Genomic DNA, 22,234 nt, shown 5'->3' on the forward strand with positions numbered 1-22,234 from the left:
TGCGACGTCGCTCTGGTGAACGTTAACAGGTTAAGGTGTTTAGAGTTGTTTAGGGTGCTGTGCAGTTGCTGAGGTGCTCTGAGTGATTGATAAAGGGCACGACAGATAAGCTTTCTCAGTTCTTTTTGATATTCTTTTTGATATTCTGAAAAAATAAATCCTAACTCTATCAGCAATACTAATAATAATGCTTGCTTTAGCAAACACCACTACTACGGGGAGATAATGAGATGTGCAGAAAGATGTGCTGTGATGATCTTTAACTTTTTCTAAATTCATTCTTCACCCCATTAAAATGTATTGTTTTTTAAACACTTTGTAATATTACCTGGCATTGATTGTCCATATGCCCTGGAATCTACTTATTTTGTATCCCAGTTCTTATTTTCCTTCTCACCCTTTTAAATCTCTCTCTCTGTTAGATGGGCTACACACCCTTACATGTGGCTTGTCATTATGGGAACATAAAGATGGTGAAGTTCTTACTCCAGCAGCAAGCACATGTTAACTGCAAGACAAGAGTGAGTGCTACAACTCTGTCCTGTACACACTACACAGACCTCTTTTCGCACACTTTTCAGTGTCAGTATGTATTTCTACAATCTCATTTTCCCTTGTCTGTCTTTTCCAGTTGGGATACACTCCTTTACATCAAGCAGCCCAGCAGGGTCATACAGACATCGTCACCCTGCTGCTAAAACATGGAGCTCTCCCTAATGAAATCACCACTGTGAGCAGAGCCTCTTCCCCCATACTTAAAATAATTTTTTTCTCATAACAAATTTAATATATTTTTGCTGTCAAGCTGTTATTTAATAATCAGCCTGCTGAAAAGAGCAGCATGGCTGATTACCAGAGTACAGTGAACCAAAAAGTATTTGGAAACTTCAGTTTACATATATTATATTATATGAACTTTTATATTTAATGTTTTAATATGTAATAATCATTTATTCATATAGACAGATAAAATATTGTATTATGAGACACAGATGTGAGATTTAGTAACCTGACTGTGTTATCTATGGAAGAATGGGACGTCACCTCTGGGTATCGCTAAGCGGCTAGGCTACATCTCTGTGATTGATGTACTGAAACTGGTGACTGAGGAATCCGTATCTATGGTGAGAGCCGTTTGCGTCTCATTAACACTATCTGCTCTGAATTTGTGATTTCAATCTTCAAGGCTTTTTATTTCATCATCTTTCATCTCTGGTTAATCTGGTCGTCATCTTTGATTTGTGTAACATTCGCCATCTCGATTTGTTAATATATTCCCTTCTCTATCCCTCAGATCACCACCGAGAAGCATCGCATGAGTTTCCCGGAGACGGTAGATGAAATACTGGATGTGTCGGAAGATGAAGGTGTGTACGGGTGGCTCAGATTGGATTTAGCCTGAAGGATCATACTGCAGTAAATGCCGCATTAAAGCATTGATTCTCAGCTGCTGTGACAAGGTCTCAGTGCCGTGAGGTTGGTGCTAGACTCTCGATTATAAACACAAGCCAGTAGGCAGATGAGCTGGTAGGTCATATCCCAAAAGTGACAGTCGGAAGTGAACTAGAGATTAGAGATGTTATCACACTTATAGTACTGCTTTGACTACTTTACTTGGCTGCACAATGTGATTTACACATATAGAATAATTTATGTATATTAAAGGATTTTGTCTATAACGTGAAGCATTTAAATTGAAATTTCACTCTGTTTTTCACACATAGTTATCATATGGCTTCAAAAGATTTGGAATATAGCACTTGATTGGATTGAACCACATTTATGACACTTTTGGGGTGCTTTTTTGATGCTCGAGAGCCATTGGTCGCCACCTAATTTTACTGTAAAGAAAAGAGCAGCTTGGACATTCTGCAAAATATTTCCTTATGTGTTTTACAGAAGAAAGAAAGTTTGGAAAGCAAAAGCTTAGGCAGGGCTATTCAATTTATCATTGATCCCTTCCCTTCCTTGGCACTAATCATTAAATGTGTTTGTTTCTTCTGAGAGATGATTGATAAATTTCCATTTATTCAGTACTGTAATGGATTGAAAAAGCAAGTATTTCATGATAATCTAAATCTACTGTAAATCTACGGTAGCATCGCCAGCCTGAAATGTTCCTTCTTCCTTCCTGCTGTAGGAGTTGCTCAGCTAACATTAGGTAGGAGCGTCTCCCTCTCTCTGACTTGGTTGTCCGGTTCTCAGTGGTTCGTGAAACGTGTGCCTCCCATTTCAAGCACTCTCATCTTGTCTCTGGCCCTCGAGTCTCTAACCGTGCTCTATTCTAACATGTCACTTCGTGTTATTACGGCATCGGCCCCTCATCATCGTGTGGTCATGATGTTTCTTTTCCTTTACTGACGGTAACATGTGTTTGTGGATCCATTATTGACAGGACTGCATCTGAAATTTACTTTGTGTTCTCAGTTTGTTCTAAGGGTGTTACTTCAACTATGGGCACTTTTGGCCCTGTGCAATAAATAAACACACTTAAAACTTTTTTCTTCAAGTCAAATTCCAACATTATATTATATTATATTATATTATATTTAAAAATATTAATTTATAGTTTATAGTTTATTTTATATTTAATGTGTATATATGTAAAACAAGTACAACAAGACAAGTGAAAACTATTATATTATATTATATATGTTTATATATTTATACTTATTTTTCAAATTTTTATATTTTGGGACATGAGTAAAAAACAATAAAAGTTGTAATATTTTAATTAATAAAAGGTATTTGGAATCTATCAAAAATAAATAATAAAGACATAAAAAAATGATACGCTGAAATGTGTTTGTATTAATAAAAAAATCAACCACTGGGACATAATAGTGCCTGTAGTTAAGAAACACCCATAGATGAGGTTCTCTTTATCCAAACACTATGGGAGTCACACTGGGAGTGGATAATTTTAGTAATTGACTAATGATGATTATTTGACTCAGCAGAGGGCTCCAAAATCAACTGTCACAGTGGCTGTTTTACGCGTCTCTGAACACCTGTGATTAAGCCCCTACAATAACACCAAACTATCTCTCCCATGCAGATTAAGTGTGATCTTCTCTGCACTACCAGGCATGCCCACTTCAGTAACCAATACCATGCAATCTTATCAAGTGTCTTGATTTCTACATGTTTTCCATTGGCTCTGTGTGTGTATGATTTCATTGCTTGGACTTGGTGAATGAGCGAAGTTTCTTGTATGTGCTTGACTGGGAATGATGGTGGATTGTAAATGATGAAATAACTTCTAAGCTTTTTTCCTTTCTATTAATCCTCCTTTTCCTGCAAACATCCTACATCAGTGTCTCTAACATATTTGGTGCTGTATGTAGGTGATGAACTTCTCGGGATGGATGGGGCTCGCTATTTGAAGCTGGATGACCTAAAAGATCAGGATGATGATTTTCTGTCCCCTAAGAAAACCCTGAGAGACTTTGAGAGCGGCATGGGCATGACGTAGGTCACAAGAACAACAAATTTGTCCTTTGGCTAAAATTCTATTAAAGTTAGATTACAAATATCTCCTTCATTCTCTCCAGACCTTACTCACCCGCAATTCCCAGAATTCCATGCGTGTCACCTGAAACTGTCATGTTGGACCAGGTATTGTTCTTTTTTCGCTTCATGTGCTGAAATAAATTTTCCTTACTAAATAGTCCAGGTCTGGTGGTTTCTAGCTGGTCACCTTTTTTAAGTTCTTGACTCCAAGGCCCCTCATTGTCCACAGGAATTTTTAAAGGCCCCCTTAGCCCTAGTTTTGTTAAAAAAACAAGCAAAAAAAAAAAATCAGTTTAAATATATGGTCACTCCTAGATCCTAATAAATAAAATAAAATATTAATTATAATAAAATTTCAGGATTCCTGAGGTGTTAAGAGCTGAATGTTCTTGATGGTTGCTACTCTTTTTAACAAATTAATTTATGTAACGTTTCTAGTCATTTGTTATGTGCTGGATAAGGATTAAGGATAATTATTTTATTTTTTTCACAATTTCCTCCTGTTACAGCATTTTAGAGCTTTGTATAACAAAAAAAGCCCATGGATTATTTTAATGCTTTTTTTTTGTCTTATTTGAAGTCATTTTGAGCCCCACTTGAATGTTTGCCGAGGCCCCCTAGTGGACTCCAGCCTGGTAGACCATCTTTTCCAAGCTTGTTAGGACCGCTAGACCATCTTGGCAAAGTTGGAATGAGCTTGAGTTAATTAACCCTGTTCCAAAGCAGTTTAACCAGCTGCTGTGACTTGGTTTTCTAAGCAGAGTTGTCTCTTTCTCTCTCTTAGTCTCATAAAGCTATCATTGTACCTTTATTTGTGTGTGTGTGTGTGTCTTTGTGTCTGTGTGATCTGTGCTACTCCTGTGTGTCTGCAGCACACACCTGTCCCTTTGCCAAAGGAGTATGACGAGGACTCTCTAATCCCCAGTAGTCCAGCCACAGAGACCTCAGACAACGTTAGCCCAGTGGCCAGCCCCATCCACACTGGGTCAGTGCTCATATTTCACATTTAGTTTAAACAACCCTTGCTAATGGCTTCTCACCGCTTTTATCTCCGTATTTATCTGTTGGTCATAAATGCTTATTTTTATACCTGTCTTCACTGTCATCAAGTATCTAGGAAGTAGGTTCTTTTGAAGATGTTTTAGCTTTATACTGGGCTTCCGGCTGTTTTGAAAAGTCATTGCACCAGGTTTGCTCACTGGCTGGTTGTTTGACAGGTTTTTGGTCAGCTTCATGGTGGATGCGAGAGGCGGCTCCATGCGTGGCAGCAGACATAATGGTCTGCGTGTGATCATCCCGCCGCGCACCTGTGCCGCCCCCACACGCATCACCTGCCGTCTGGTCAAACCGCAGAAACTCACCACCCCACCTCCTCTCGTGGAGGGAGAGGGACTCGCGTCTCGTATTATCTCTCTAGGGCCTTCCAGTATGCAGTTTCTGGGGTAAGGGTCCGTGTGTGTGTGCTTATGATTTAACGATAGTGGTTCTGCTATTTTAGTTCCCTAATGATTCAATTAATACTTGTCACTGCAAAATATATGTTCTCAGTTTCTTTCTTACTTAGTATTTCTTTCTTACTTTGTATTTTTGTCTTGTTTACCAGTACACATATCTAAACACTCAAGATACATTAACCTGAGAAGCAAGTTTATCAAAATAAAGTGGGTTTATGCTAAAACAAAATATTAGAAAAACCTGTCAGTGGGGTAAGAAAAACAAGACAAAAATAGTTTTTTTGTAGTGCTTATAGTAGAACTAAATAAATACAGAATAAAAAGAATATTTGCGAATAAATATTATTGTATTCACTCAGAATCTAGTTGTCAAATAAAGATCTTTTATGATTTCTGACAAAAGAACACTAATAATAAATCACATAATATAATATAATATTATAAGATAATACCATATAATATAATAAAATAAATTGACCTATTTTATTGTCTACTATTCTACTTTAGTTTTTATATTACTTTTTTATATATGGTTTATATTATTGTTATATATATTTAGGTATGTATGAAATGTATTCTTCTTGGATATTGTTCTTTTCTTTCTATTGTGCTGCTGTGCCAAGTGGACTTTCTTCTATCAATCAATAAAGGAACAATACAACACAATAACTAATGATTTTGCACCTTCCCATCATCTCCTTCAGGCCAGTGATAGTGGAGATCCCTCATTTTGCGTCCTTGAGCCGAGGTGATCGGGAACTAGTGGTTCTCCGAAGTGAGAATGGCTCTGTATGGAAAGAGCATCGGAACCGCTATGGCGATGACGTTCTGGAGACCATACTTAATGGAATGGATGAAGGTAGTCTTAAGTTTCACTGAGAGGAATTCCCATAAGCCTTTTATAGTTTTATTTTCCTTTTCAGTTATGTAGCAGGTACTAGCAGACAAATTACATATCACTTTACACTGCACCAACAATTCCTGTTGGACTAACCTTATGACCTTGTAATCTCTTGGTGCTTTCATCAGATCTGGAAAGTCAGGAGGAGCTGGAGAAGAAAAGAATCCGCCGCATCATCTCCACAGACTTCCCTCTTTACTTCGCTGTAGTGTCACGTATCCAGCAGGAGAGTGATCTTATAGGTCCAGAGGGAGGTCAGTTGACAAGTAAGCTGGTGCCCCAGGTTCAGGCCATTTTCCCTGATACGGCGGTCACTAAAAGGGTTCGACTTGGCCTACAGGTGAGATTTCAAGAGATTTCATGATGTAGAGAATTACAGTGAAGCAATATTTTGTTAATAAAATTGATAATTATGTATTGCGAGATCATTTTTAATCTAAAATTCTGTAAGCATTGTTATAAAAATAAAACATAAAAATAATATTATTATTATTTGTAATTATATATTAATAAAATAATATTGTTTCAAGGTTGCTGCATACATTCAGCAGAGAATGACTGAAAATGAATTCAGCTTTAAATAATTTATTAATCTTTTTTTCCTCTTCTCTCTACCCAGGCCCAGCCAATCCCTGATGAGCTGCTGACTCGGCAATTAGGAAACCAGGCCACATTCAGTCCCGTTGTGACAGTGGAGCCTCGTCGACGCAAATTCCACCGACCAATCGGGCTGCGTATCCCTTTACCACCATCCTGGAGGGAGAGTCCACGCGATGCCGGCGAGGGAGACACTACCAGCCTCCGCCTTCTCTGCAGTGTTATTGGTACGGTCCGGTCCTGATCTATTTAAAAGAAAACATTGTCTGAAATTGATATTTATGTTTTGGAGAAAGGCAGATTGTCTTGAATGCCAGTCTTTTTCAGCCTCAGCCAGATTTGATATAGCTGCCCTGCCAAGCTGCTTGGAAAAGGCTGAAACAGACTGGTGTCCTGCCTGGAGAGGGACACTGGGATAAAGATAGACTCAGCAAGTTCATTCCAGATGGTGTTGGTTGAAAAAAAAAAGTTTTTTATAAAAAGCTGTAAACCTTCTGCAGGTGGCACTGCTCCTGCTCAGTGGGAAGACATCACTGGCACTACCAAGCTCATGTATTCCCACAACTGTGCCAACTTCACCACCAATGTATCCGCAAGGTGAGACACCAAAGCACGCAAGAATAGAGCACCCAGGGGCAAATTTACTAAACAACTGCATTATTTTGTGCATTGTATGTATTTCAGCATAGAATTATGCATATTATTTACTAACTATGTGCAATGTGTTTTACTCAGTCACCATGTGTGCTGAAATAGCACTAGAAATAAATATTATAGTACATAGATTGCACTGTATTCACAAATCTCAGCTGTTCTGTTTGTTTTTTTTTTGGTTTGGTTTGTTTGTTTGTTTGCTTACAATTGGCTTAGTTTTTTTTGTTTGTTTTTTACTATGTTTAAAAATAGGCAGTGAATTTTATTTTTGTTTAATTGTGTTTATTTATTTTTTGTTTGATTTTTGTTTTCATTTCGTTATGTTGTTTGTATCCACTTTGTAATCATAATTTTGTTTTGTTTGTCTGGGTTTTTTGTTTGTTTGTTTGTTTGTTTTTTGTTTTTTTACCATTGGTTTTGTTTTTTTTCACCATGTTTAAACAGGCAATAAATATTATTTTTGTTTTATTGTATTGTTTTTTGTTTTATTTATTTATAGTTTAATTTTTGTTTTCGTTTTGTTTTGTTGTTTCACCATTGTTTTTTTGTTTTTTTGCCATGTTTAAGAATAGGCAGTATATTATTTTTGTTGTATTATATTGTTTTATTTATTTATAGTTTCATTTTTGTTTTAGTTTCATTTTGTTGTTTGTATCCACTCTCTAATCAAAAAAGGCTTAATTACAACGCAGGCAGTGTGTGAAAGGAAACAATGCCTGTCGCAACTGTTGATCACTGTTGCAATTCATTCTTGCTGAATTCACCTCTCAGGTTCATGGTAGCCACCACTGCTACCCATAGACCTCTCACACATTTATACGACCTCTCACAAGTATTTATACTTGTGACCCCATTTTCTGATCTCTATGGTATGTGTGTCTGTCCTCTGTTTCGCCACAGGTTCTGGCTGGCGGACTGTCCACGAACGGCGGAGGCCGTGACCTTCGCCAACCTGCTGTACCGTGAGCTGATGTCAGTGCCGTACATGGCCAAATTTGTGATATTTGCTAAGATGAACGATGCCAGAGAGGGTCGTCTGCGCTGTTACTGCATGACCGATGACAAAATAGACAAAACCCTTGAGCTGCACGAGAACTTCTCTGAAGTGGCCCGCAGCAGAGACATAGAGGTTAGTTAACATAAAATCATATCTATGCAGCTGTGTACACATGCATGTGTGTGTGTACAAAAATAAAACTAACTCACTGCATTAATGCTAAGTCTCTGACTCAGTCTGACTCACTGCTCTCCTTGTTGTTTCTCTTTCCTTCTCCACCCACAGGTGATGGAGGGGATGCCGCTGCACTTAGAATGTTCCGGAAACCTGGTGCCTGTGAGGAAAGCCACCCAGCAGCCACGTAGCTTCAGTTTCCAAGCCTTCAGAGACAACCGGTTACCTGTCTCTGTAAAGGTCGGTTTATCGGTCTTTCTCTTATTTATTTGTGCCCGTCTGTGATTGTATCTTGGGAAATATAGGCTAAGAAGTTCATGCCAACTTCCTCTGTGTCAATAATTTGCTTTTTTCAGTCAACCTACACATATTTGTGTGTCAATAAACGTGTGTCATTTTTATGTGTGAGTGTGTGTGTTAGCATTGTTAACCACTTTGTCTGATCATCTTTAGTTTTAGTTTTACGTACTCCCTAATGTCTTCAGTAGGGCTGCACATGTATTCAATAAAATCAAAATAGTAATAAGGCTTAGTGTGACCCCAGAGCGTCAGCAAGAGGTTCAGGATGTGGCTTGGTTTGCATTTTGCTCTGCAAATCCTTTATATCGTCCAATGTGAACGCAAAGTGCTTCAGGTGCACTATATTTTTATATTTTTACATGAATGTAATTTCAAACATTTTTCCACTACAGTTTATTATGAAATCGAATAATGTGACACTGGGTCACAGGAGAGGCGATAACAGTAAAAAAAATTATAAAAGAAATATTGCAGAAAATGGTTTTAAACTATTATACAATACATTATATATTATATTATTGTAATATGCTAGATAATATTCAGAAATATTATTAGAATAAACATTTACAATTATTATTATTAATAATAGAAAAATATGAAGAAGAGTTTATTATGCATAATTTATTATGTCAAGGTAATATGAAACTAATGTAGAAAAATTACTAAAAATTGTTGTAATAAATTACATTATTTTATTTTCTAGACAATATTAATAAATCATATTCTGATATTAAATTCTTCTTTTTATTTTTATTATTAACAGTAATAATAATAATGTTCAGGTAGTGTGGTTTAAAAACAAATCAACGTGTGAGTGAAAAGTGGACAAAAGAGATGGTGGACAACATTTATTATGTCAAATTATTCTAAAATTCTAATGATGTGTTGCAAGAGAAGAGATGAAAGCAAGAGATTATAACAAATACTAAGATTTTTTTTTTTGCTTTTTTAAAAATAGATTCTAGATCTAATATGTTCTAGATCATATTAATAGATCATGTTAATAATTAATATATTACTAATGCAAATAATAATCATGTTCAAGTGGTGTTGTTTAAAGGTGCCATAGAATGGAAAACTGTATTTACCTTGGCTTAGTTGAATAATAAGAGTTCTGTACATGGAAATGACATACCGTGAGCCTCAAACACCATTGTTTCCTCCTTATGTAAATCTCGTGCAAGCAAAAGACCACTGAAATTAATATAAATTTCCCAACGATATAACTGCGTGAAAAAGTATTGAAATATATATATATATCCCCGTGCTTCCTTCCTGCTGTGTGAGCTACTGAAATGACCCGCACTGTGAAACAGCCAATCAGAGCAGAGCTCAACATTATTATTCATGACCCTTCCAAATAGGGTAATAACAGACCGTTTCATTCTAGGGAGAAATCCTAGGGTTGTAAATGGACATGTAAAACCATTTCTGGAGAATTTTTGCCCTTACCTAAGCCACATACCTTCTATGTAAATATCAGAGAACAATTTAAAAATATTGCATCAATGCATTCTATGGCACCTTTAAAAAAATGATGTGTGAGTGTAAAGTGGTCAAAAAGAGATGAAGAAACTGTGATACTTTCAGGTCCACTTCCAATCTACATGCAAAAGGTTTTATTCATTTATTAATTTATTTTTAACTCGGTTTGCTTTTTAGTCACTTCTTTTTCAGAGAACTTAAGTGTGAAAACCCTTAAACAGGAGTAGAGCGTGGAAAAACATGACTTGATTTTGAAACAACAGACATTGCCTTATGGTTTTTGCGAGTGATTTGATGCTTTTTTTTGTTGTTCTTTAAATCAGCAATATGAGTTATTAAACCTTTATCAATTGCAGCTGGAATCACAATCGCAATATTTGTCAATATTTTTTGTCCAAATGGTGCAGTCCTAGTCCTCAGTGTCTCTGATATCCCCCAGTGCTGTCTTTCTCTCTCTCCACTTGTCTCCCTCCCTCCATTTGTTTGTCTGTCATTGTGGCTTTCACTCACACCTCTTTCTGTGATCGGTTAGCCTCAGACAAGCTGCTCTGTGTTGTATTTTTGGCTCTGTGGTGTAGCGGTTCACCTCGTAACTGTTGTATTAGTCTCGTGAGCATGCCCTTAACTCTTTCACCTTCTAGCCTGCCTGCCAGTCTAGCTGCCTCCCTGTCTGTATGTCTGTCTCACTGTCTCTCTCTCTCTCTCTCATGGTCACTCTCTTACTGTCTGATCTCACAGACGGCCAGGTAAAAGTGAAGGTAAATCTCTCTCTGTCTCTCGCCTGCCTATGGACTGCCTCCATCCCCTTCCCCACCTCCCGCCAACCTGTATGAGTCACAGCCGGGCAGCTGCTCTTTCTAACACTCTTTAATCTTTCTCTCTCTCTACCTCTGTCTCTCTCTTCTTTCACTCCCTTTATTCATCTTCCCCCTCTATTTTGTTCTCATTCGACCCTTCGCCTCGTTTTCACCCCTCTGTTCTCCTCTCTCCATCTGTTCCTCCCTCCCTCTCCATTTCCCCTGGCTCATCAGGTGAGAGACGCCAATAAGGAAGCCACTGGGTTCCTGTCCTTCCTGCGCAAGTCTACTAAGTACGAGGACACGCAGCACGTGCTGTGCAACCTCAACATCACCATGCCTCCCTGCGTCAAGGTGCCATCGCTGTTCATTTCCTCTGTGATCAGTGACACCTGCTCTTGTTCTCATGAACAAAACTAGTTTGCACGTCTGTGTTTTTGTCACTCAGCCTCAGTAAAAATTTCCCTATTGATTTTTGGGCTGAATCCAACTCGGGAGACCTCTAAGAATTTGAATCCCACGTGTATTTTTCAAAACGTGTCAACTCGCTTGACTAACATTAATCTTATTGTGCCTCCTGGTGCATAATCATTAGGAAATGTAGGCCTTTTGCCAACTTTCTTGGCAAATGGCTGTTGTTGGTTAAAGGACTAAATGGAATCACATTCAACATGAAAATTAAAATAAAATATTGTAATAAAAACTAAATAAATCACATTTAATAATTATTTGAAAAAATAATGAATTGTTAAATTTTTGGTCAAAGAAGGAGGTTTTAGTTTGTTTCTTAAGATGACTCAAGTGTGAACACCCTTAAATATTAATACAGTTGAGCCTGGGCAAAGACTTGACTTAATTTGGTAACAAAAGGCATTGCTTTACTGGTTTTTGAGAGCTGAGAGCTGATGTGTCAATGTTTATGTCAGCATTATAAGATTTAAAATATTTTTCATATCTCAGTTGGAATCACAGTCACATTATTTGTATTTGTATGTGAACACAACATTAAAATATTGTCATTTAAATGTATGAATTAAAATGATATATATTATTTATAAATAAATAAATAAATAAATGTTATTTGGGGATATGTGTATTTTGTTTAAAAAATACATATTTTTTTTAAATGTTTGGAAACCAAATTCTGTAAAAATAAATAAATAAATCATTTATTTTTTACCTTTTAAACTCAAATGACACTCAAAAATGTTTTTTTTATTTTTTATAACTGATCTCCAGCTCATAATGGAGTTTGTCGCTTGACTGTACAAGTTGTCTAGAGTGGACCATTTAACTCTAGGATTCAATTAAACTGCATAATTAAAGAAATGATCATTCTTCTTCAGGGCACATGGCATTCAGGATGTGTCTAGAGATATCTCAAGATATTCCTTAAAGGTTATGGTTCAGGCTACAGAAGTAATAGTCATTCTAAATTGTACTTAAATGGATTAAAATGAAATGATAAGTTATTTTTGAGACTCTACATTAGATTTGTGCCTTAAAAAAATAAAATGGGAAAAAACTTATGATGCACAAGAAAAACAAAACCATGTGGTGTGTTGCACCATTTATCTTGATTTCATCCCATTTTCACCCCAATTTTTTAAAAATAGATCTCGTAAACATGCCCATTTTAGAAAAATGAGAAATGCAAATAAAGAAGGATGCAGTTGGTGTTTCTGATGTAATATTGTCTCCAGATTCTCTTTCTGTGTATTATAACACTTTCAAGCTATTTTTATACATGAGCACTTTGCCTTGATGTGAATTTACATGCTCTGTATGAAAGACAAAACTTCAGCACTGTATTTACTCAGTATTTTTGTCTTAGGTGGTGGGTAGCGATGAGCGGCGGAGAACGTTGACCCCTCTTGCCCTGAGGGAGAGGTACAGCGCCCTGAACGAGCCTGGCCTGGGTAAGACATAGCGGCACTATGATGCTTCCCCTCAGGTGTGGAGGAGGGGGGCTTCTGAATGCTGTGCCCATATCCTTGCTTCTATACCTGCCCACTCTCTCATGCATGGCTGTGATTGGGCATTGGATGCTGAGCACTGCTCTCTTTTATGAGGGTGATGCTGGGATTGCGCTCAGAGGGGCCACTACTTACACAAACAATTCAGAGAAACGGCGGCCCTTATATTTACTGAGCGAATGAGCAGTAATGTAGCGCATGGTGCTGGTTTGATTCCAGCATTAATTCTCTTAGCATGGCAAGCTCCAGCTTTGAGAATGAGCTTTAAAGGGAAAGGACTGCTAATAACTGCCTGTTTAGAGGTCTTGAAGGTGGGGGAGTGATTATAGAAAGGGTCCAGGAGGTTCAAATCAGCTTTGTCATCCAAAACACGTCGCATCTTCATTGTTCTTGAAGAAGATGAAGCCAACTAATGTATGTAGAGCGCAGATTTTGACCAGGTCTTGGTAAGTGATGACCAATGTTATAATTTCAGTCACTAGTTGTAACTAATCTTGGTCATTTTATTGTGTCTGGGCATTTTCACAATGTGTTTTACTATGTAGTGGCTGTAATATGTCCATTACATTAATTTCATATACAGTTCTCAATGAAAACTGTAGATTTCTAGAAGAGGCTGTTTTCATTATATTATGTTATAGATCTTTACGGACAAGATCTTTACTGAACATGTTCATTATTCATCTATATATATATATATATGTATGTATACCAACCCCAAGTATACACTACTGTTCAAAAGTTAGAGTTGGTAATATTTTTATTCTGCAAGGATGCATTCATTCAATTAATCAAACATGACAGTGGAGACATCTATGATTTTACTAAAGTTTCAAATAAATACTCCTTCTTTTGAACTTCTATTAATCAAAGTATCCTGACTAAAAATGTATCATGGTTTTCACAAAAATGTTAAGCAGCAAGAACTATTTTCAACATTAATAATAATAATATAAAATGTTTCTTAAAGAGCAAATTAGCATATTAAAATGATTTTTGAAAGATCATGTGACACTGAAGACTCGAGTAATGATGCTGAAAATTCAGCAGAAATAAATTTATATTTTAAAATATATTAAAATATTAATTGCAGTAATATTTCACAATATTGCAGTTTTACTGTATTTTTTATGTATGCCTTTGTTAGCATAATTTAACAACTTACCAATCCTAAACTTTTAAATGGTAGTGTATATGTTCAGTTCTTTATATATGACAGATAAGATCATATATCAACTAATGGTCATATTGTTATTGTGATCTATAGTCTTTATTGTATTATGTCTCTTGGGTTTTTCAGTGAAAAATATTATTATCCACTAGATAGCTGGGTATGTTATTAAAGTGGTTCATCAGTGGAAAAAGTGATATATTTCGTCTTTGATTCAGCCACTGTGAATATCATGGAGAGAACCGAGCTAAAGATCACAGTAATAGCAGAACATCTGGGACTGAGCTGGACCGGTAAGAGCTTTACTTCTTGTATCTCTTTTCATTACCTCTCAGTTTTTCCCTTAACTCACATTTTATAAGTGCTTTTGTCTGTTTTCGTTTATAGAGCTGGCGAGGGAGCTGCAGTTCAGTGTGGATGACATTAACCGGATCAGAGTGGAGAATCCCAACTCTCTCCTGGACCAGAGTTCAGCTCTTTTCAACCTGTGGGTCAGCCGAGAGGGCAAGAAGGCCAAGAGTGAGGATCCATAATTAACGCTCTACATCTTTGTGGCTTTATACATCAGGATTATTATCATAAACCAAGATGAAAACTATTGATTTAAAAACCCTGAACTGGAATAAAATAATAAATGAAAGCTGAACATAAACAAAACTAAACTAAACTAAAAAAGTGGATAAAAGGTAAAAATAACAGTACTTATTCATCACTGTTAATGTTAGTCAATAAAAACACAACTGTTCATTTTAATTCATGTTCTAATAATGTATTAATAAATGTTGAAATGAACATTTAATAAGCAATAAATGCTTTCAAAGTATTTTTCATTGTTAGTATTAATGTAGTTAACTAATATTAACAAATAGAACCTTATTTTAAAGTGCTACCATTGCAGCTATGAAAACTACTCCTGAAACTAACTAAACTTAAACTGTAATATTAATTGGAAAATGTAATTAAAATCACAAAACTAGAACATACACATATTGTATTTACAATAACAAATTGTACTCTTTGTAACTGTTTCCTTGTATTTGTATACTCCTCCATCGTCACATCTTCAGTGGAGAACCTTTATGGAGCTTTGAGGAATATTGACCGGTCAGATATTGTGAAGTCTCTGGAGGCTCAGGCTCCGCAGGTGCTTCCCGAGGCGGTGGAGGAAGGAGCCTGCAGACTGGCTGATCGTGACTCCACTCTGCTTTCCCCTAGTGTCATCAACGGTAAGAACAGCCTGCAGCTTGCACTGATCTTCTAATCCTTTGGACATCTATCAGTGAACTGACATTAGACACCAAGTAAACTAAGGCTTAGATGTTTGAAGCTGCATGGGTTGACCACTAATTGCATACTATCTCTAGTCTCCCAAAATCCTGAGCATGAAATTTAGGTTGAAAGAATGTCTGAAACAGGATTTAATGAGAATTATTTTCTCTTTTTTACTAATTTTTTTCAATGAAGACTCAGGCATGCCATGGCATTGCCACCATTTTCCATTCATTACTAAGCAAACCTCTCAGTAGCGACTGTCATGTGGCGGCATTACTTAACATATATGAGATTTCAAGTCTCCTTGAATGCAAAAGGTACTCCCAGAGTATCATAAATGGTATTATAGCAAATGCAAATACAAATGTATATGGTAATATAGCAGCATATACATAATATAAATATTTATAAATAATTCTGGTAATATATATATTAGGGGTGGGCGATATGACCAAAATCTTATATCACAATATAGTTATTTTTGCTTTATATAAGGTACCATATAAATTTCATAATTCTTGTCACCAGTGTCAATATCATTCTGTAAAAAATTAGTACTAGCCTAAATAAATTTTTTAAAAACTTCAAGCGCTCTGAAGACAAGTAAACAGTCAGCGATTAATTAAGAATAAGAAACTAATTACAAGCAATAAGACAAACTACAGTAGAACAAATAAAATAAATTGTACATATATTCTATAAAGTAATTAAAAATATATAAAAACACTGCATATTCTTAACTGTGTAAATTAATGACATATTTCTTAAAGTGATTTAGTCAAGAGCAGTGACAAATTTTCCCTCTTTTGTTGTTTGATTAATATGAATGACAGACAGCAGGAATATTTTAGACCGCTGTCACTTTAAGAGCTGCCTGGATCAAGTATACTGTTAGATGTGTTTTCTTTCTCAGCTGTTTGCTTGCTTTAATAAATTACTGTGTTTTTGAGGTTACTTGCAAAGATGGGCATTTTGACACATGCAAGTGTGTGTATTTAACCCTTCAAGGCCTATAAAGCAGCAAAAATAATACTCCCACTCTGTATGAGCACCGTCTTCATACCTATCTCTCAGACAGCATGCACATATAGCAAAATGAGCTCTCTTTTGCTGCTGATTGCATTGCAGTGGCTTAAAATCACTTGTTTTTAAACGGCAATGCTTAAAAACGTGTACAAATTATACGTTTTCATAACCACGTAGCACAGCAACGTCACGTGAGCGTGTACCCGCTATATAGAGATTAGTCCAAAATCTCTAGTGGTTGACAAATGTCTACCGGTTAATCGTGTCTACTGGTATACCGCCCACCCTAATATATATATGTATATATATATATAAAATGCAGAAACTTCTTATAAAATTGTACAATTATAATAAAATTTATTAAATTATAATATACAGTAGCATAATAAGTATGGTCAAATGCAATTGGAAAATAATATATAAAGGGAAAAATGACATTAGGAATTTTCTATGTTTATATTTATTTGATATTCATGGAGCGAAGCATGCAAAATTGACATAGGATGGAGCAGTGGTGCGAGCAAATGGCAAGAGTGAAATTGTAGCAGTTATGCTCCAGAAAACAATTTGAATGTGCTTTGGGGTACCGAAGTGTATTTTTTCAAATAGGCCAGTGAGGGACAGATAGGAGTATGCAGGCTCGTATGAATGAGTACTTCAAGAAAAGAAAACAGGCCTCCATACTTGTGTCTGCGCCTCTCCGTCTCTCTTTTCCTCCTTCTCTCTTTCTCTAAACATGTCATCTGCAGCCCAGCCGCCCTACTCTTCCTCCTCACAGCTCTCCTCTTCGACCTCCGACCTCATAATGACCTCCTCTGGGCCTCCTCTTTTCCTGTCATTCTTTGTTTTGTTTTGTTTTCTAGTTCCCATTTTGTGTGGGAGCTGTAATGTGTCTGTATGCATGCGCATGCTGCTTGACGTGCTCTATTTTGCTGTTTCTGGAAAAAAAATGTACTTGTGAAGCCTAAAAAGAGGCCTTTGTTTATGTTGCTCTATAACAAACGTGTGTATGCATGGCATGCTTTCAACGTATGGGTTTCTTCCTGTGTATATTTTCACTAATTGTTTTCCTGAGTGGCGGTGAATTCCTGAATTTCAGTAACTCTTCTTCTCATCTTTGGTGAATATATCAACATTGTTGTTTTAGGCCCTGCTGTTCTGTTTACATAATGCTCTGGAAAATGGATCTGTGACCGTATCGTGTTGCAGAAGCATTTCTGGAACGTTATGTGTCAACTGATTTATTGCTGTTGGTGTGTTTCAGCGTGTTTGTGTGTCACGCATTGATGGTGTGACACCATTTTCAACCGCAGAGCTCTGTGTTGTGCTGATGTCTTGGACTGTATTCACAAACATGAAAATTGTGAAACTGTTAGCGCCCCCTTGTAGCTAAACCCGGAATCTATCACAAAGAACATTTCACAATTTGTATAACCTTTATATTTTGAGGCTAATCACTTTCTCCTGGCTGAAAGAGACCAAAATGCCTGCATAAAACAATTCAGATACAACATTTGCATAAAATGATCACATGATATAAGATGTGAATGCAGTCCTGATCTGTATGTGTGTGGGGGAAGAAATATCTAACCTTCCTGTCAGGCCATATAAGATAATCAGATCACTCAGATGTTGTGTGTGATATCAAGATGTTTCAGAGCCATAATTTCGTGTTGTGTGTGTTGTGCAGTAATGTGGTGTGTGTTTGACTGTTTGAGTGTGTTTACATTTATTTGCATGCGTACCTGTGTGGGTGGGTGTCTGTTTTTGTGTGAGTGAGTTTTTAGATTTGTCTTCATATGTGGCTTTTGTACATAACGTTTTTACACATTTGCCCCATGTTGTGTTGCTTATTTATATTGGAGTGACAGTAGATTTATTGTGTCTCACAGTGTGCACTGTGTGTGTGTCTGACTCACGTGTGTGTATTCTCATTACTGGTGGCACAGTGAAGGTCTCCACTAATTCATCGCTGTAAATCATCCTCATTCTCTTCTGCAATATTTCTTCATTTCTTCTTATCATTATCATTCCAATACAACAGTAATACATCATCCATCCAACCATGGAACCATCCATGCATCCATCCATCCACCTACATATACAGCTACAACATTTGCTCATATGGTGCCAGTTGTTAGATAAATTAGTAAAATTAATAATAGTATAATGCTACAACAAAACTATTGACAAGCTTTTTTTCTCAACTTTTAATTGTTGTTTTGTGTCATTAGGTGAGTCTGTCCATATTATTAAAGTCTAAATTAGTTAAACTTACTACATGTGAATAATAAAATTTTGGTTATCATGTGTTTTCAGTTAATGCATTTCCATACTTTGTTTAAATGCTTACATTGCAAAGCTAAAAATAATACTTATCGAAGTCATATGCGTTAAATAAACTTTAGTTTCTTAGCAAAGCTTTGGCTGCTTTAAGCTTTGCTGTAAGTTAGCCTAGTATTCTATTTTTTTATGCATATTTTCATTGTTTCTCAAAAATATATCTGAAATCAAACAATAATTTGTGGACACCCTGCAGTACAGCTGTGGACTCCCAGACTCCAGCAATATAATACAAAATTGATAAAATAGCCATGATTGATTATTATATTTCACTTTATTTGTTATATTTTTAAAATATGTATTATAATATGTATTTGTGTTTTGCTGTAAGAATGAAGAAGTACATATAAAATGTCAGAGTTGCAGAGTTGGTCCCTGTTACACCTTAAGATCCAGAATGCCTACTTAAAACTATTGTGTGTTTCTATTAATCATGCATACTGTTGCACACATTTCATGCAAATACAAGTCAGTTATATATATTGCAATTCCATGCAATTCCATTTGAACAATCCCAGGAATGTGTATCCTACATTATGATCATACGCACAAGAGAAAAGCCATTGTTGCATACTCATCCAGTTGGATGTACTGCGTGGTCATGTACACAACTTTCATACGTATATGAGAAAGAAAGAGCTGACATGGCCAATTTTGAATCTGAGCATATTAGTGTGTATGTGGGTGGGGGAAGGTATGGTAAAGGAATATTCTGGGTTTTCAACATATTGAACATAATAATTTAACCTTGTCCCTCATTGTCCCCTCACATGTGTAAATGAACACGTTTCAGTATACTTATAATGAAAGCCTTGCAGGAAATTTTTTAATTTTATATTTTACTGTTACTGTTACTTTCCTTTATTGTCCACAAGTGGAAATTTGTCTTTGGCTTCACAACACATTATAACAAGACCAATATACTAAAAGCACTTAAGCACTTATGTAGCTAATAAATAAAGCATTTACGTCATCATGAATTTAAAATTCAGTTGATTTGTAAATGCATGTTATTTATCTAATTGTGAACAAATTAATATATGCTTTATTTGACCTTGTAATGTTAAATCAAAATGTTTTCTTGACTTTAAAAATTACTTCTTACTGTCTGCCAGAAGCCCCCCCCAACCCCCGTCGCTACTTCCGTTATATTGCGACTTCAAATTATGTTCTATAATTGTTTCTGTGGGTATTTGACTAAATTAATATCTGATTACTATTGTAAAACACTGAATTATTGCAAAAGGTAGCTTTTGGCACTTTAAACCCCCAAATTACTCACGTCATTTTTTTTCTTTGCATATGGTTAAAAAGAACACCTGAGCAGTGGTATAATGTTAGCAAACATTCCAACTATATTTGTGGTATTTTTAATGCTATTTAAACGCCACTCCAAGTTTGGGCAGTGCTTAGATAGCATTAAATACAGCTCTTTAAACAATAGATTCCTTTAAAGCAAACAGCTGAAAAACATCCCAGTGTTGTTTTCAGTTGAAATTATAACTTCGCTTTCTACTTATAAGTAGCTCTCCAGTTTGTATATTGGGGTCTTTAGTCTTGCATTTCTCATTTGCTCTGCTCCAACAATCAATTTCCAAGCATGATACATTGTGTACCATGATTATAAATTCTGCTTAAAATTTATTTATACTGCCTCCATGCATTAAAGCATCACTGTAAAGCAAATTTTGTTTCAAATACCCTCAGGTTTAAAAACCCCCCAGAATATTCCTTTAAAAGTTACTTTGAAAGTGGATTGCTTGTTGTGAGTGAACCCAATCTCTCTCTGCAGAATGAACTTTTTGTGGCCCTGTTATTATGATAATGCTTTGTGTTAAAGCATCTCTGTTCACTTATATATCGACAGACTTTGACTGCACCCAGAGCACTGTGTTCTGCATGACCTTTCTGAGAGGGTCAAGACTCCCCACGTACCCCCCACTGTGTCTGTGTGGTGTTAGCGTTGCCTTTCTTGTCTGGCCATCCCTCAGGTTACGGGCTGGTGCAGGAGGAGCTGCTCTCCCCCGCTTCTATGCAGTACAGCCTGCCCTCTCCTCTGGGCATCGAGCCCTACTGGCAGGAGGTGTCGAGTCTGGAGTGCGCGCCTATCGCCACCACTGAGGAGGACACTATGATGGAGATGTCGGATGTGCAGGTGTGGCCGGCGGGGGTCAGTCCATCCTTGGTGACTGTGGAAGACTCGTCTCTGGATGGTAGTAGTCGTGCGGACGACTCGGAGGCTAACACATTGAGCCTGCCCTGCAGCAGTTTGGGGAGGCCCAGTAGTGGAGCCAGCGGGGCAAGCGGCTCCATCATGGAGCTAGAGGAAGAGGAGGAGGAAGAGGAGATTGAGGAAGATGACATACAGCACGACCCGGTGTCGGCAAGCGCAGAAAAGGCATGGGCCAGTGGCGCCGTCCCAAAGGCCAACTATAACGGGCAGGCTGGAGGTCAGAGGTCGGAGGGCAAGAGGACAGAGGTGGCAGTGGCGGCGGGCGGCAGTTTGACGGGTGTAGCTAGAGGAGGAGGAAAGGGTGGAAAAGGGGCAAGTTCAGAGGAAAAGTTTTCTGTTCTTACAGGGCAACAGCTCTACGCTCAGTTGTGCGAGAGAACCGGACTGACCCGAGCCCTTGAACACAACGGGGACAGGTATGGATTGTGTTCCCACGACTTTGCTATTTTCACAGAATTAGAACCATTATTAAAACTTTGAACGATCCTTTAGACAGACAACTTTACGCCGTCTTTGTCCGTCCCCCCTTCGTAGGCTCAGCGGCGGTGCCTTCCAGCCTTACTCGCAGGAGAAAGACTCCCTCCACAGCTGGTCCCAACCCAAAGTGAGGCAGACCATGGAGGCCATGATGTCATCGTCCCCGGACCACAATCAGTCACGTGTAGCACAGGAGGCCCTACTTACACCGGTATGTGATACAGGCCATTCGGAAGTCCTGCGGGGGCGTCTGCTGGGCACTCAGCCCTTTGATATAGGGCTGGGCTTCTCCCATCAGGAGGGGGAATTACGGGCATGGGACCAGGACAGACGGAAGGCACAGGTGTGTCCCCTGGGCCTGTCCAGTCTGAGCAAAGAACATGATTTTGGGCACAGTCATGACTTCAATTAACTGGTAATGATAATTAATCCAACTATTATTCCCTGCTTGCAGAAGGATGATCCAATAGATCTCGCCGGTGATCATCTACATGAAGAGCAAGTCACCGATGAGCATGGGAATGTTGTGAGCAAGGTAGGTCATCTGGTTTCTTTTAGGTATATAGAAGTTTCAAACCGATATATTTATCTGGCTCACCATTTTGAGATTATCATCAGTTATGATGGGTAATATAGTTTCTGTTTTCTAATATTTCATAGATATTATTTTAAAGGGATAGTTCACCCAGAAATTAAAATTCTGTCATTAATTGCTCACCCTCATATCGTTCTAAACCCGTAAGACCTTCATTCATCTTTTCACTTGTCCCTCTCCTTCCTCCTCCTTTTCTCCAGTTGGGCATGGATGTGAAAAAGGATGTCCAGACCGTGAAGCACTCCAGTATACGGAGAGTAAAGTACTGA

General features: G+C 37.4%; 1 protein-coding gene across 1 annotated transcript in view; it reads left to right on the forward strand.

The window, feature by feature from the left end:
* The window catches only part of LOC306862301 (ankyrin-1-like), a gene marked incomplete at both ends in the record, with an annotated part of 70,426 nt that extends 48,192 nt beyond the window's left edge, over window positions 1–22,234 (forward strand). Inside the window, 24 exons of the mRNA XM_079405041.1 lie at window positions 423–521; window positions 632–730; window positions 1,032–1,124; window positions 1,295–1,367; window positions 2,141–2,161; window positions 3,348–3,471; window positions 3,555–3,618; window positions 4,386–4,498; window positions 4,731–4,955; window positions 5,672–5,826; window positions 5,997–6,208; window positions 6,488–6,692; window positions 6,966–7,062; window positions 8,020–8,248; window positions 8,402–8,530; window positions 11,107–11,226; window positions 12,707–12,791; window positions 14,238–14,312; window positions 14,407–14,538; window positions 15,087–15,245; window positions 20,574–21,309; window positions 21,428–21,713; window positions 21,825–21,905; window positions 22,166–22,234. Of these exons, the coding sequence (XP_079261167.1) occupies window positions 423–521; window positions 632–730; window positions 1,032–1,124; window positions 1,295–1,367; window positions 2,141–2,161; window positions 3,348–3,471; window positions 3,555–3,618; window positions 4,386–4,498; window positions 4,731–4,955; window positions 5,672–5,826; window positions 5,997–6,208; window positions 6,488–6,692; window positions 6,966–7,062; window positions 8,020–8,248; window positions 8,402–8,530; window positions 11,107–11,226; window positions 12,707–12,791; window positions 14,238–14,312; window positions 14,407–14,538; window positions 15,087–15,245; window positions 20,574–21,309; window positions 21,428–21,713; window positions 21,825–21,905; window positions 22,166–22,234 (3,681 nt within the window). The remainder of the gene's footprint in view (window positions 1–422; window positions 522–631; window positions 731–1,031; window positions 1,125–1,294; window positions 1,368–2,140; window positions 2,162–3,347; window positions 3,472–3,554; window positions 3,619–4,385; window positions 4,499–4,730; window positions 4,956–5,671; window positions 5,827–5,996; window positions 6,209–6,487; window positions 6,693–6,965; window positions 7,063–8,019; window positions 8,249–8,401; window positions 8,531–11,106; window positions 11,227–12,706; window positions 12,792–14,237; window positions 14,313–14,406; window positions 14,539–15,086; window positions 15,246–20,573; window positions 21,310–21,427; window positions 21,714–21,824; window positions 21,906–22,165) is intronic.

Source organism: Barbus barbus (assembly GCF_936440315.1).
Source record: "Barbus barbus genome assembly, chromosome: 43".
In the NCBI taxonomy this organism is placed as follows: Eukaryota; Metazoa; Chordata; class Actinopteri; order Cypriniformes; family Cyprinidae; genus Barbus; species Barbus barbus.